Source organism: Papaver somniferum, unplaced genomic scaffold, assembly GCF_003573695.1.
Source record: "Papaver somniferum cultivar HN1 unplaced genomic scaffold, ASM357369v1 unplaced-scaffold_21, whole genome shotgun sequence".
NCBI classification, from domain to species: domain Eukaryota; kingdom Viridiplantae; phylum Streptophyta; class Magnoliopsida; order Ranunculales; family Papaveraceae; genus Papaver; species Papaver somniferum.
The window spans coordinates 1,023,307-1,038,189 of record NW_020631041.1 but is presented as its reverse complement, the minus strand read 5'-3'; the positions used below and the strand labels follow the sequence as shown (position 1 = coordinate 1,038,189).

The 14,883-nt window shown below is 36.1% G+C and overlaps 3 protein-coding genes across 3 annotated transcripts; 1 reads left to right on the top strand and 2 right to left on the bottom strand.

Annotated features, from left to right (window-relative positions):
• Window positions 1-1,869: 1,869 nt before the first annotated feature.
• On the bottom strand, window positions 1,870-3,655 carry LOC113339843 (shikimate O-hydroxycinnamoyltransferase-like). Its single transcript, XM_026585070.1, has 2 exons — window positions 3,191-3,655; window positions 1,870-2,946 (listed from the first exon to the last, which is right to left on the bottom strand). Exons 1-2 carry the CDS (start codon window positions 3,599-3,601, stop codon window positions 2,554-2,556), a joined length of 804 nt encoding a protein of 267 aa, XP_026440855.1. The 5' UTR covers window positions 3,602-3,655; the 3' UTR covers window positions 1,870-2,553.
• A 430-nt stretch (window positions 3,656-4,085) lies between these two features.
• Window positions 4,086-5,713, top strand: LOC113339374 (1-aminocyclopropane-1-carboxylate oxidase homolog 1-like). Its single transcript, XM_026584662.1, has 3 exons — window positions 4,086-4,745; window positions 4,852-5,173; window positions 5,307-5,713. Exons 1-3 carry the CDS (start codon window positions 4,216-4,218, stop codon window positions 5,553-5,555), a joined length of 1,101 nt encoding a protein of 366 aa, XP_026440447.1. The 5' UTR covers window positions 4,086-4,215; the 3' UTR covers window positions 5,556-5,713.
• Window positions 5,714-13,593: 7,880 nt separating this feature from the next.
• LOC113339721 (protein CDI-like) lies at window positions 13,594-14,605 on the bottom strand. The gene has a single exon (XM_026584953.1). The coding sequence runs from the start codon at window positions 14,533-14,535 to the stop codon at window positions 13,774-13,776; it is 762 nt and encodes a 253-aa protein (XP_026440738.1). The 5' UTR covers window positions 14,536-14,605; the 3' UTR covers window positions 13,594-13,773.
• Window positions 14,606-14,883: the final 278 nt, after the last annotated feature.

The window sequence follows — 14,883 nt, the reverse complement described above, 5'->3', positions numbered from 1 at the left end:
CAACCTTTTGACACACACGATCAAAATTTGGACAGAGAAGAAAATATAATTGCTTAAAATCTTTTGTAAGCAAATTTTTGTTGTAGCAATGCTAAGTTTTTCAATGATGATATCTAGGATTATTAAAACCAGAAATAATTGATTTTTATAATTACTCCCTTTTTGTGATTATACTGGAACTCATCAAGTATTTACTGATAAAGCTTAAGTGTTTCTTCACAAGAAAAAAAAATCTCCAAACCAACCCAATATCAGGAATCCATTATATTGAACTCGGTATGTATTTTAGTCTGCTATGCTAGTTCATCAAGTAGATCCACTTTCTATTATTGACCATGTAGAAAATCTTGAGGTAAACGGAGGAAAGAAAAACGAGAGAGGAAGATAAAAGGAAAAAATAATAAAGGATTTAGTGGAGATTCCGTGATTTGTGCCCACAAGAAAGAAAAGAAAAAAATTTGAAACCACTTACAAAAATCTAAACCAATTACAAGGGCCGGAATGTGCACCTCGGTTTTGGAGGGATGCACAATTTTGAACTCTATTCTTACATTGTGAAACTATTAGAAATGTTTGGTTGTTTTTCATGCAGTGCTACAACTTACAATGGGTATTCCAATAAACAATCAGACAAACCATTTGGGAGTGGAATATGAAGAAGGGATCAAGCACTGATATAAAAAGGACGATTTGGGATATAATCCCTTTTGCACTTTGGTGGTCTATGTGGACAGAAAGAAACTCAAGACGCTTTAACGGAAAATATAAGAGTCTGCAAGCTATAATAAACAATGTTAAGGTGCGGATCTATAATGGTGCACATGTATTGATATTTTTCATGGGGTGAGTCTCTATATGATTGTTAATAATTTGGAGGATGCCATGTGTTGAGGGGTGAATATGATTTTGGTTCTACCCATCCTAGTCACACCTAATGACAACACTTTTCCAGGAATGGTAAGAGAGAACCTTTTCCTCCATTGTACCATTTATCTCCTTTAATAAATTTTCCCAAAATCCATTCCTTTTATGACATCATGCCACATGTCCTAAACCTCCTTAATTACTAATAATGCCATTCCTTTTCTAATACAACCTTCTCATTTCCCCTTAACTCCTTCCTTATCCTTTCTTCCTTATGGGTACTTTCTAGTGGACTTGGGCCTTAGTCCCCATGTATTGTGTTGGAGTTGCCTCCCCTTTAGGGGCTCCATAGCCCTGTTAAGGGGTAATAATTTTTGTGTATCAACATCATGTACTAATGTTTTAGATTTGGATGTTTGTTTTTTTTGGTTTTTAATTTTTGAGTGCTTCGTTTATTTGAGTATTATGTATCGGTCTTGCTCAGTACCATTATCTTCTTAGTGATTAACTGATTTTCTTATTTTGCTCTTTTTGAGTCAAGAAAAAAAAAGAGAGCATATTATTGTAATTTGGCAGAATTCGAGGGACATGAAAAACCTTAAATTTATAAGCCTAAAATAGTCATTTTGTAAATTATAGAGAGGACAGCTTCGTCACTGGTTCTTGGCTATTTCTAAGATGGAACCAAGAGTTCGTATCGTTATGGCCAGTTTTTCTAAAACCTAGGACTGTACATGGCCTTTAAAATCATGTAAGATTTGAACCATAGCACTGTATTGAGAAATACATTTTTATCGTGTATATATGATTATAGGTATTTTGTTTGTTAGGAAAGATATTCACAAGAAAACCCGTTTGTAAATTAAGCTTTTCAATAATGAGAAAATTTCTACCATTCTCTACCTTATCATTTCACACTGTGTGCAAAATCTTGAATGCCAGCGAATAAGCTACCGTTAAAAATTTAAGCTTAGTATGTTGGCAAACACAAAAAAGTTCATAAGGTTCATTGCAATAACCTTCGAGGTATTATTCAATTCTTGAACAGGATATATAAAACACTTTCCAAATTGATAACTAGAAAACAAGCATGTGGGCTAAGTCTCCTGAGCCGCAAAGTTGCTCTTTGTCTTTTGAAACCAGACAGTTTTGATGACAGTATCATCTTATGGTTTAAAAATCGTATACGATCTTCTCAAAGCGTTTCATATGGTCTGGCTGCAGCGAAATAGCTAGCGATAAGCTTCCATCATTGACAGGGTTTGGTAACACATACGATAAGCCTTCGCAGCCTACTCCCCCTGGACCCGCGGATATCGGTCGACCCCATCCAAAGTCTGCATCATATAAGCCTAACCCAACCCAACTGGTGACCGCGATGTTTGGGCCTCGGAAAGTATGGGCACCACGGGCTAGAGCTTTTACGTCAGGTTGAAGTTGGAGAAAATCAAGAGCAGAGCGTAGATACTCATCGTCCATCCTCAAAATGGCATCATGAATCCTACCAGCTGCATATGTTAGCGGTTTCAAAACTAGGTCACCTGATACAGCAATTGGTGTAGCATTGAAAAGAACGTTTCCAAAATAATTGGGGGGCAGAGGAGGACGCAGTCTGGATCGTCCATTTGTCACAATGTACAATTTTGTTTCTTGATCAACCGGAATGTCGCGTGCCCTACAGGCGGATCTTCAGACGTGGGAGGCAAGCATTTCATAAGAACTATAGTTAACTGCAACGTTGTCACCCTCTTTGGATTTGGATTTGAGTGTGTTGAGCTGGTCTCCTGTAAATTTGAAGATAGCCACTATTGACGCTGGGGAACCCAGAGCTGGTTGGGAATTTGGAGAATCTGATGGTGTTTTCATGGGTGGAGGTGGTTGATACTCGACATGGTGGAACATCGGTGTTGGTGGGTCTCGTGCGCGTAGAAGAGTTCGGTCGATGAAGGGTGGGATAGTGAGGTTGAGTCCGCGTGCCATGTCAGACCACGAGTTAATGAAATGGAGACCTGATGGTCCATCAGCTAGATGGTGTTCCTTTCCAACTCCCAGTGAGACGCCTCCGCATTTGAAATGAGTAACCTAGCAATGTGTTAGCCAAAGTCTTTGCTTTTCATCATGCACGTCTTGGATAACATTTCTTATGTAAACCAGTAGGAAATATAGAAGAAATGAACGAAAAATAACATCATATATATATATGTAAAAGAAAATTTTAAAGTAACGTATAGCAAAAGAACAAAAACAGACTACAAAGACTGAAAGTGAGACGTTACCATGCCAGTAAGACAACTGAAGTATAAAGAAAATGAAGCAAGAAATGTACCTGTAAAACTAGGAGAGGGTATGAAGACATATCTCCAGAAAATTCGACCTTAGGAATAAGCTGTCTGAATCCCAGAGTAGGAGCAAAATCACCAAAGTCGTCAATAAGCGAAGTTGTTTCAGCTTCAACAAATAGAACACCTTCCCCATTACAGTCGATTTCAACACGACCCTTTTCATCTCTTCTTAGTCTACCAGCCACTGGGTAGAATGGCACAAGCACTTTACTCAATGCTTCTTTAAGAAGAGTAAAATCAAAGAAATTTGAAGCCCCATTTGGTCTGTAAAAGTAGACACAAGGTGTGTGAAATTTTGGTGCCACCACTAGGTCTAAATTTGAGTTCCATAGGTACCGTTGTGGAGTTTTCTCGGCTGGCCGAACCATAGTCGATTCCTTTATGTTGATTTTCATCTTTTATTCTTGTTTGAACTTGCTAACTCCTGCTAGGACAACGGAATGAAAGAAATAATCAGTGCGTACGTCGTAGTACAAAACTGCAATCTTTATATATAATAACGAAACCAAGAATTCAGGGAAATTAGAACATGAGAAAAGTATGTTCACCAAACCACCAAATGGTCCAAAACTATCAGCATCTTCGAAGTTTCCAACCGTTATTCTCATCAGATCAATTAATCACCCCCATTAGAGAACAATAATTCTGCTTAGCCCACTGGTCAAACCAACCGCTAAAAATATTTTACCAACCGTTATTCTCATACGATTGACACAATTATTATAGTTGAACTGGCCATTCCATGTTTTGCAATTTAATAAGTCCATTTTTACCTTAAAGATTATTTGTGTGACACTGCCATCGGACCACTTCTGTCGCTCGATCTCTTTGGTATGAAGGCTTGGTCTCTATTTGTATCTATAAATACCACTCTTCATTCGCAATTTCTCTTCACTGGAATAATATTCTCTATAAGCTGGCATAAGTAACCTTAATTTCCTCTTGCAATTTCAACTTCCTTATATATTCCTTTCATTTTCATTTGGATACCATTCTAAAATCATCAAATATGGGGAGTGCCCAACCTGGAGAAGTCCCCCTTTATGACCGAAACAAAGAGTTGAAGGCCTTCGATGAAACAAAAGCTGGTGTCAAAGGAATAGTTGATTCGGGAATTGAAAAGATTCCTAGAATGTTTGTCCGGACACAAGATGAGTTCACTGAGGACTTGGCATATACAGAGGTCAGTGGGGATCAGTTTCAGCTTCCAGTTGTTGATCTCCAGGATATTGATTGTCGACGTAAAGAGATTATCGATGAAATTAGACGTGCAACGATGACTTGGGGATTCTTTCAATTGGTGAATCATGGAATACCTGTAAGTGTGACCAATGAAATGATCGAAGGCACACGTAGATTTCATGAGGGGGATATAGAGGTGAAGAAACAGTTATACGTGAGAGACCTCAGCACAACAGTACATTATGATAGCAACTTTGATCTTTACCAATCAAGATCTGCTAATTGGAAGGATACCTTTCGATGTCGTTTGTTAAATCCAGATCCTATAGATCCCCAACTAATTCCTTCTACTTGTCGGTAAGTAACGTAAGTTTATGTAGTATGTGCACGGCTAATAACTTTTCTCTTTTTCGTTGCCCAACTCTATATGGATCGATCTCTAACACCTCTGAATGTCAAACAGAGATATAATAGTTGAGTACTGGAAGCATATTGTGAATCTAGGAAATACTCTTGCTGAGTTATTTTCTGAGGCTCTAGGTCTAAGCAAGGACCACCTTAAAGGCATGGACTGTACAAAATACTTGACACTCGCGGCGCACTACGCTCCAGCATGCCCTGAGCCTGAACTGACCATGGGTTCAACGAAGCATTCAGACCAAAGTTTCTTCACGATACTTCTCAATGATCATATTCCTGGACTACAGGTTCTTCATCAGAATCACTGGGTCAATGTCAAACCCATCCATGGAGCCTTAACTATAAACGTTGGCGATATAATGCAGGTAACTGTATCCCTAGCAAGTGGATTTTTATTTATTGAGATTTACAAAACTAGCTAGCTACGGTGTATCATATAAAAACATCTTTTGTCTTTAATTATTTTATTATTTTCTTTCTTGTGTCCATTTCATGCAGCTCTTAAGCAATGACAAATATAAAAGCTCGCAGCATAGGGTAGTTGCAAACCATATCGGACCAAGAATATCAGTAGCGTGCTTTTACAGAGCAAGTGTGGAAAAACCTACACTGCTGTATCCAATAAGGGAACTAATATCTGAAAGTAATCCCCCTGTATACAAAGAAATAACATTTAAAGAGTTTGTCGAGTATTCCCATTCAAGAAGGCCCGGTGGCGTTTCCACGCTGGACCATTTCAAGGTTTGAGCACTACTTGGGTGATGACAACGTATGTGTTTTTCTTCCAACGTTGTCTATCATGTAATTGGTGACGCAATAAACCTAAGTAATATGTATTTGTTTGATTGTTTGCAATTGTTTGAGTTATGCTTCATAAAATAAAAAAAGTAATGGTTTGTGTTAAATATACGATGGAAATGGACCTAAAAAAAAATCATCAAACCACAAGTATTTCATTCCATAAGAAACATTTACATGATGGTTTGAAAGAGAAACAAGTACATCATAAAATGAAACAAATACAAAGAAAGATACAAAACGTAAATTAACCACGAAGAGAAAGAGTGATTTACCACGATAGTACGAATCTTATATTTTGGGATTGGAGAAGAAACGGTACTCGAAATTATAATTTGACCATTTAGATAGATTCTCGTCAAATATGATTTCCAAGCAATTATATTTTCTTGTGACTGGAAGTTAAAATTAAAGATGAAACTCACGGATGGATGTCGTGTAAGATTTAAAAACTTGCTCAAAAAGGGTTCATGCGATCCCTCTTGGCCTCAGGGTTTTTCATAGTAAGTGTAGAACAATTATCAGAAAATGGGTCATTTGCCCAAAAGAGTACTTTTCCCGGCTCAGACGGACAAGTAAACTTTTCACCTGGGTCAAATGGACGAGAGATATTTTATTTGAAACAGCCAGAAATACCCTTCCTCCATTACATTACTATCGACTCTTTCCTTTTCTCTCCACCATCCTAAAAAAACCCTAGCAGTTACACCAGCGTTTCTCTTTCTCCTCCGTCTATGTTTCTCCATCACAACCATTAATATCGATTTCTCCAGCTTCTGCTTACCAACACCGACATCAACAATATCACCGTCTTTGTAGATATCATCAAATCTGGTATTATCGGTCGTTGTACTTGAAATTGAAGACACCATCGTTGAAATTGAGAACACAACACCAACTCCAGTATGAAAATTTTATAGCCTAATTAGGATTTGAATCGATCGATTTCAAGAAATATCTCGTAGAACTCGTAAGTTTTCCAAACCCTAACTTTGTTTTGATTTTATTTTCAGAATTGTAATGGACTTAATGATTAATACATATTGGATGAAAATGGTTTGCATTTGGTTATATGTGTTGTATGGGCAAAAAATCACAAGCAGAAGTTAATTTTCCATTGTCGAAGTCATGTTATACAGGTGTTTGTAAGAATGCCAAATTGGGTAGAAGATGAAACCGGTTTTCATCATGTCCAAAAATATTTTCGTTAGAGTGTGCAGGTTGGGTATTTCTTTTTCGTCATAATATATATGAAGAATGAAACCAGTTTCACCCTAACCAAAAGTTTGTTTCTTTTTTCGGAATATGAAGGATGAAACCAGTTTCACACTAGCTAAAAAATATGTATTTTTCATAATATGCAGGATGAAACTGGTTTCACCCTGGCCAATAATCTGTTGATGGTAAAAAAAATTCATAACATGTTTGGAAGCATGTCTGAGTGATTTTCTATGGAATATGATATATATATCATCTCTACAGCTAAAATGTAATCCATATAGCATTACCTAGTTAGCTAAATGTGATCCATGTATCATCTCTACAATTAGGTTATGCATATATCACTAAGCCTAGCAAGTAGCAATTTTTCTTGTACTTGGAATGTTACTGAGTTTCTATGGCCTTAAAATGTGACGAAATATTATAGTATATGTGGATTCTGGGGCATAAACCTGTCTTATGTACTTGTTTGGTTTTGCATTACCTAATCGGGTAATGTGATTCATATAATGTCTCCAAAGCTGACATGTAGAAACTGGTTTTCATCTAGTTCTAATATAGGTTGTAACTGGTTTTCATATAGATTTAAAAAAGGATGTAACTAGTTTCTATATAAATTGTTGCAGGAAGCAATAACAAGAGGAGTGCTGAATTAAGAGCCAAGCATAAGGAGTATGCATGATGTTAACGTGGTTGGAAAAATGGATGAAAAAATTCGGAGAAAAAAGAAACTAAATGAAGTTTATAACATATGAAGTTGTTGGAAGTTGAACGATAATTAAAACCGTTGACGTCATTAGGTTGTTTAGCAAATAGGTCGCTAGAAAAACCTATTGATGTAGTTTAAGCTTAGTTTTTTGTTTGTAAAACTTTCTTTGCATATATATGTATGAGGGAGGATGCATGGACACTCTTAAATGGACAAGGTCGGACAAGATTTGCGCCATTTTCTCCGTTTAATCCAAACGATAAAGAATTTAAGCATAATATTTTGATGATATATTCCTTTTATAAGACTCTACATTCCTACAAAAAATTAGAACAATTCGAGATGTATAAGACCACCATCTACCCCTTTGAATATCGGCCGCTCAAAATTAACGGTTGAAATTAAGATCGTTAGATGATGAGGTTTTCTATCTCGAATTGCGCTCAATTTTGGTGGTAAAGTAGAGTCTTATAATAGAAAATTATCATCAAAATATAGACTTAAATTCATTGTTGTTTTGATTTTGAGGAAAAAATGACACAAATCTTGCCCGACCTTGTCCGACCTTATCCATCTAAGAGTGTACATGGATCCTCCCTCTATATGTATATGAATGCATGTATCTTAGTTGAAAGTCAATTAAATATGGAATATTTTTACTTAAACTAGCCTATACTTCGAGTTGTCAGTAATTTCAGATAATCTTGTCTCAGAATATTTTTACTTAAACTATATACATCTTAGCACACAATATTTTTTTTTTTGCAGAATGTACATGATGAAAATAGTTTCATCCTGGCAAAAAAAATGTTTTTGTGAGTTTGTGCAGGATGAATATGCTTTTCTTTTTCTTCTGAATATGCAGGATGAAACCAGTTTCAACCTGAACAAATTTTTTTTTTTCAAAATATGCAGGATGAAACTAGTTGAGTTCAAGTCTAATCTTTGTTATACCCTAAACTCATTCAAGCTTTTTCCAGAAAAATTGAAAGACATCTACATTTAAGCAACTAACAAAAGTCATTAAGATACACTTCTTTGAATGTTTCAAAATAAATACTAGTTGCAATACTGACATAAAAATTAATGTACTCATAAACTACCAAAAAAGTCCCTCGCGATTTCCAAATACACTTCATACATAACCATCGAACCATGGTTATGGTGCAGTCGAGAAGCTGCAACTGTTCATGTTGTTTTGCTTCTTGAACTCGACCAAAACTTCACATACTCAACCTACTTTACTGTCAAAATACATTCCGCAAGCACAAGCTCTAAACCTTTTCAGTTGTTCAAACACCACAAACCAATTAGCCGCAACATATGGTGCACTCAACTAAAGTTTCCCTGTTACTTCAGGAATTTTCTCAAACACTTGCTGGGTGTTACTCTAGTAATGGTGAGATAACTACTCTGCTGATTTTTATGCCCAACACAATACCTTCCCTGCAATTATTTCAATTCAATTCCAACACAAACATTCAAATGATTTTAGCTCATGTTCTCTTGCTATCATTTGAGTTCGAACAAAACCCAACTCCTGATTCTTCTCAAACTCTCAAATACACCACTTTAATCTCAAGTATTTAGTTTAAATATTGCTAGAATCAAACTGTGTATCGAAATTTGTTCAAAATACTAAAATCAAACTTACCGATTTATATAAAGGTTGGAGAAAAATATAATACTAAATCGAACGACGATTGAAACAAGAAATTGAAGATTGAATTCTTCAGATTTACATCTCAAAACTGGAGCTCCTTACTGTTAACAATGAAACCAATTTTTTTTGTTTATAGACTAACACCAACACCACACCACTACCCATTCTCTGAATAAAAAAGCATGTTTTTATTTGGATCGAAGGTTTCCACAACATTTAAAGAAGACAAAGGGAATAATGGTCTGTTCCAGTTAATTAATAAACAAAATCTTGGATAGAATATCAAAATGGATGATTGAACAATATTTTTTTTGATTCATGTTCATATAAACAATATCAAAATGTACAAGTCTGTTTCACCCATGAATTGTTGATTTTGGTCTTTTTAACCAATTTTGTGAAAAATTATTTATCTAATTGGCTTTTTATTAGGCAGTTTATTCAACATTAGTATTACCATTGCCGAAAATGATAGTTATCCCCCACTCATTTCACCAAATCTTCCACCATGAGATCATTGAGGTGTCATGGGGATAATGGTCTAATAACACTCAAAAGGGCCCCTGCTAATTCCAATCTAGGGAATCAAGGGGTTAAAATTTGACACCTAATGGGGAAACCTATGGGGGAGACGAATGGGGGAAGTGTAGCACTTCCGTACCATTGCAGTGTATTTCAATAACATTGGTTACTGCTGATGACTGGGTTTTTATTACAACGCATGTTAATTTAAGTACTGTCTCATTTATTACTTCATCATTAAGCTTAGAGCAAACTATTAAATTAAGACGTTATGTGGATATTTGTTGAAAAATGTGTACAAAGTCAACTTCCTTTCTTTTCTTTTCTTGAAATAGCAAGTCTCAAATATATTTGACCATAAGTGTCCTATTTAGATCGGGAGAGATTGCAGGAAAATACCGACAATTTCAAAGATCTCAGAGATTTCAAACAGACAACATGGATATTCAACCACTTAACATCACATTCAAATTCACTTAACATCACAGGCTCAATCCTAATTTGGAAAAGAATCCCTAATATTCGTAACAGATTCCAAGGTAATAAGACTAGTTTAAATGATTTTGGTTTGATCAATTTCGGAAATCATGAACAATTGAGACAGACTGTAGTGGAAACCCAAATGACAACCATGCCTACGACGTTTTGAGAAGATAGTTGTGGAAATTATTAACCTCTCTAAAGCTCTGCATTCTACTGCCTTGTGTAAAACGTCGTCAAAGGTATATCACAACTCTTTTAAAAAAAAGAGAACATTGAAGAAAAAAGGGTTCCTTATAATGGGAAAGACAGAATCCACTGGAGTTCAACCAAAAATGGCAAATTCTCAGTTCAATCTACCTACAGATCTCTAACTCAAGTTACTCAACCATCAACTCTTCCGTTGATTAGCAGTGAGGATCAAAAGTTCTGGCTTACTATATGACACTTAAAAGCTCCCTTATAAGGTAAACATGTATCCTTGGAGATGCCTATATGACATCCTGCAGATAAGAAGCACAATCGGTCAAGGCACATCAGCAATCCTCCAGACTACACTTTCATAAGCTGCAGTGATTGAAAGGCCTTACGGTTAACTTTATCACCTGAACGGCCATTCATTCAATTCCGAAAGTAAAGTGAGCTCCATAGAGGGATGGATAAAGACTTGGAAGCAAGAGCAAGCTTCGTGTCCTTTAAAAATAAAAGTTTTGTCTTACTTGCAGTAGTTGTCATGCGGCAGCTTTGGAAACATGATGTTGGGAGGTTTGAAAACAAAAAACAGCCTAATTAGTTCCTTTAATAATTTTTGCATAAAGTATGATATCTGCAAAGATGATTCTGATAGCTCTTGCAGGATACATACATATGGGTATTACCACCAAAAAACATGCTGCGAATTTGAGTATAATTCCAAAATTGCTGGTTTTTGATCTAAATGTTAAACATGATGCAGGGAAATTCCTAGAGGCAGTGGTAAACTTCTCAAAACCTAGGGATCATGAGCATGCCGTGACGACTGCTATGATAGAAGCTGCAAAGTGGATTTTAGAGAATGAGTTATACTAAATATATATTATTCCGGAAGGAAACTGCAAACTTCTTACAGAAGCTGTAGCCTCAAATTACGATAATGGAAGACGGGAAGACTAGTGTTTCATTGTGGATATTATTATATAAGATTTTAGAAGTAATTAGGTGTATGAATGAAATCATTAAAAAGTAATTAGGATAGCAAATCTATGTGATCGTTTGCTTTACTATTGAATTTTTTTTTAAGAAAAACAACAAAAAACAACAACTAACATTCTTCTTCAAACAAACTAACTAACGTTCCCTTCGGGATAACATATTCTCAAAATACCACCTAGTCTTCTCCTATTCAAGGAAACCACAGATCAATAATATCCTCGTACCCCCAGTACGAGGTAATAATCTCCGTCTCAAGCAACGTGATGGATTAATCTATTTATTTTTCTTTTGAAAAGAGCAAAAAAAAAAGAAAACGGGAGAGCAAAAAGTACACAAAAGGAACAACAAAGGCCAATCAGAATCAGACCTGACACAGAATGGGTGATGGGGATTCACCAACCGCAAATTCTCCATCAAATAACCCGAGTAGGATCCAATAATGTGGGATTGCTTACGATTTTTTGTGGTCCCACTACATGTCTAAGAGCAAGTCTTATGGTGGAATCCAAACTATTCCAAGTGTGGAAAAACCATGGAATGTAAATCTAGTGGCTTCCAAGTTGGGGTCTTCCACAGAAAAAAAGCTTCCAAGTTGGAACGTAATTAAGAATTGCGTTTTTTTTATCCGTAGATTTAAAATGAGTTGTTGAAATTTAACGGCAGAAAAAAAGCTTCATTCTTAATTGTGTTTTTTTAGCTTCATTCTTAATTGCGTTTTTTTAGCTCCATTAAGAATAACGTTTCTACTATTCCACCGTTACATTTGCGCTTCCATCCACAGTTCCAAGTGCTGAGGTGGCGTGGAAGATGAAAGATGGAGCTAAGACTTGCTCGGTAATTCACCGTAAGACTTGCTCGGTAATTCTCTAGGGATAATAACCCTACCCTAGGCTGGGAACAAACTAAGACTCTATGTTAGCGTCATTTATTATTTTTGACTAGTCGATAAGGTTACGTAATTTTTCCTACGCCTTCGTTCGAACAACCATTCTAATTCCAAAACATTCCTACCCCTCTCTCTTATACTATATTTTTTTCTTAGTTGATCTTTAGAATAATCTGAAAATCGAATCATTCAGATAAATCAAACAATATGGACAAATCTCTCGGACAAGATGGGGTTAACAGAAAAGTAGGTCGTAAACGGGATGCTAATAGTTCACTCTATGATTCGTTTGAGCTCCACTCCTTCCGACGTCAATTTGATTCAGCAATTATCTCTTCTGCAAGGTCTCAATCTATGCCTCATTTATCCGACTGTCAACGACTCGACGCCCGCAAGAACAACAACAACAAACCAAGTTAACAACAACAACAGTTTCGGAAAAATCTAAAATCATCTTCTGATCTGTAAACAGTTTTTTCAAATCATTTTTAAGACATAAAGCTGATGCTAAAGTGTAAAATGTAGAAGAAACGACATGTGATAAAGTCGATACCGATGTTTTTGATCAATTTAGTGGTGAGTTATCAACGATCCATGAGTGGGGCTGGATGTAATGGATTTTTCATCTGAAACTGATATTATGGTTCCAACTTTGAAATTCCATGATTCTATTATCTTCAACAAGTCCAAATTTGTCTACGAAGACTTTACAATTGTGAAAAACTAACCATCTGATCACCGGCTAATAGGCAATAACGTTGGCCATTAATTTTAAGTTATTTTATGATTTATGTAGTATTGGAGGCTTGGTTGTCAATTAATGGAGTTGATAAAAAAAATACGAACAAGGTGGAAGCATTTCACTGAGAGTTGAAAATGGAACCTAGGATATACTCCAAGTAAATACCAAAATGGAAGTGAGATCTAAAGGGAGTTGTATTGTTACCTTCTAAGGTTTGGGTATTTTGAAACAACCCATTTGGGACACCTAGATAGATATCAGAATCACTAACATATTCGTATTTAAAGCTTTAGCTAAATCTTTGGAAGCCTTATTGTTAAAGTAAACACAAGATTCCTTAAAATAAAGAAGCTGGCCAGAGCATACACCAAATTTCCTTATAATGCAACTCAGTTTGAATCTGGTAGGTTGGAGTTCTCATGGAACTCGTTTCAGTTTTGCTCAATTTTAAGACTAGTACGTTTCCGTAAACTAAGATTCTGCAAGTGTCATGACATGTTTCATCAGTCAAATAGTTTCATAAGTTTTGATCGTCTCAACCAAAAAAAAAAAAACTCTTAGGTAGGCCAATAATTAAAAATGTAAACTCATGCAGCACCTTTTCCATGTGCTTGATTTTATTATATCGTAAAATTGTAGATAAAATTCTGCAGTCCTAGACAGACATTTATTCAATCTAATAGAACGCGATTAGAATAAAAGAACACGATCGCCTTTGCCAACATACAGAAGTTGAACTGCAGATTTAATATTTCAAACTTGGTTTGTCTCCTTGTAATAGGCTTCCATTTCAGTCAACCAAATATCCGCAAATTCGCAATTCTTGTACATCTCAAACCAAGGTCCACCAGAAGTATAATGTATACCTTTTGGTTGTGTGGAAGGATCATTCTCATCGACCTTGTTGTGACCCACCAGAAAGTTCCAAATAAATGGGAGGGATCCAATTTCACTGTCTTCAAGCCACGTGAAGCGATGAAGAAAAGCACCTGTTTGGGTATTCACTAATTCAGGCGTCAAAATCTTATTTTTTGGATGACCACAATTATACAAAACCATTGAAGACCAGTTCTTTCTTGGGTATACAGTTTGAGCAACTCCATCCATTTTACTACTTTCCTTTGGGGTGTAATCATGTTGCACACACATTAGCGCGTACCTATCATCGATAAGCTCAGTTAGTTCTTTAATATCGGAAGTATACAGAAAATCACAGTCGACAAACATCGCCCATCCCTGATAATTTGCGAGATACGGTGTTAAGAAACGAGAGAATGAGAATTCTGTGCTTTCAGTTGGACCTCTTTCGCGCCAGTACAAACCGCTGCTCCTTAGATCTGATTGCTTAATAGGAATCACTTCAACAGGAATTGAAGCTCGTTTCAAGATCGAGCGCTTACAAACCTCATAAGCAAGATCCTCACGTGAATCGTATCCGACAAAGATCTTAAACACATTTTTTTGGTTTCCATTACCACAAGGGTGGTGAACAACATCTCCATTACCCGAATTCATCACTGCAGAATTAATGATTTGAGGAAAATGCTAGCTAATGTTGTTGTTCTATATCACAAATTATATCTTCGACGTAACAATTTATATAGTAGACATGATCTACAGATACCTCTATCCCAACAGCTGGTCAATTATTAACACCTGGTAATTGAATGGCTAAGAAGGTTCCATGGCTCTGGTCGATTACTTAACAGTCGACACTCTCTCATCCACCAGCTTATAAAAATCTAAAGAGTTTTTAAAACCAGCCAGCTAAACAAGTTGACAGATTGGTGAAGCTTAGAGTTAGTGCATAAAAGATGTTGGAGAAGCAAATGACGTCAACAATATGTATGGTGAAAACGTAGA

What these genes read in the sequence shown, in the direction of transcription:
- LOC113339843 (XM_026585070.1), bottom strand. Translation starts at nt 3,601, where the DNA reads ATGAAAATCAACATAAAGGAATCGACTATGGTTCGGCCAGCCGAGAAA. An exon ending in ACCCTCTCCTAGTTTTACAG is followed by an intron (nt 2,947 to 3,190) that starts GTACATTTCTTG and finishes ACACATTGCTAG; the next exon opens with GTTACTCATTTCAAATGCGG.
- LOC113339374 (XM_026584662.1), top strand. Translation starts at nt 4,216, where the DNA reads ATGGGGAGTGCCCAACCTGGAGAAGTCCCCCTTTATGACCGAAACAAA. An exon ending in CTAATTCCTTCTACTTGTCG is followed by an intron (nt 4,746 to 4,851) that starts GTAAGTAACGTA and finishes AATGTCAAACAG; the next exon opens with AGATATAATAGTTGAGTACT. An exon ending in ACGTTGGCGATATAATGCAG is followed by an intron (nt 5,174 to 5,306) that starts GTAACTGTATCC and finishes CATTTCATGCAG; the next exon opens with CTCTTAAGCAATGACAAATA.
- LOC113339721 (XM_026584953.1), bottom strand. Translation starts at nt 14,535, where the DNA reads ATGAATTCGGGTAATGGAGATGTTGTTCACCACCCTTGTGGTAATGGA.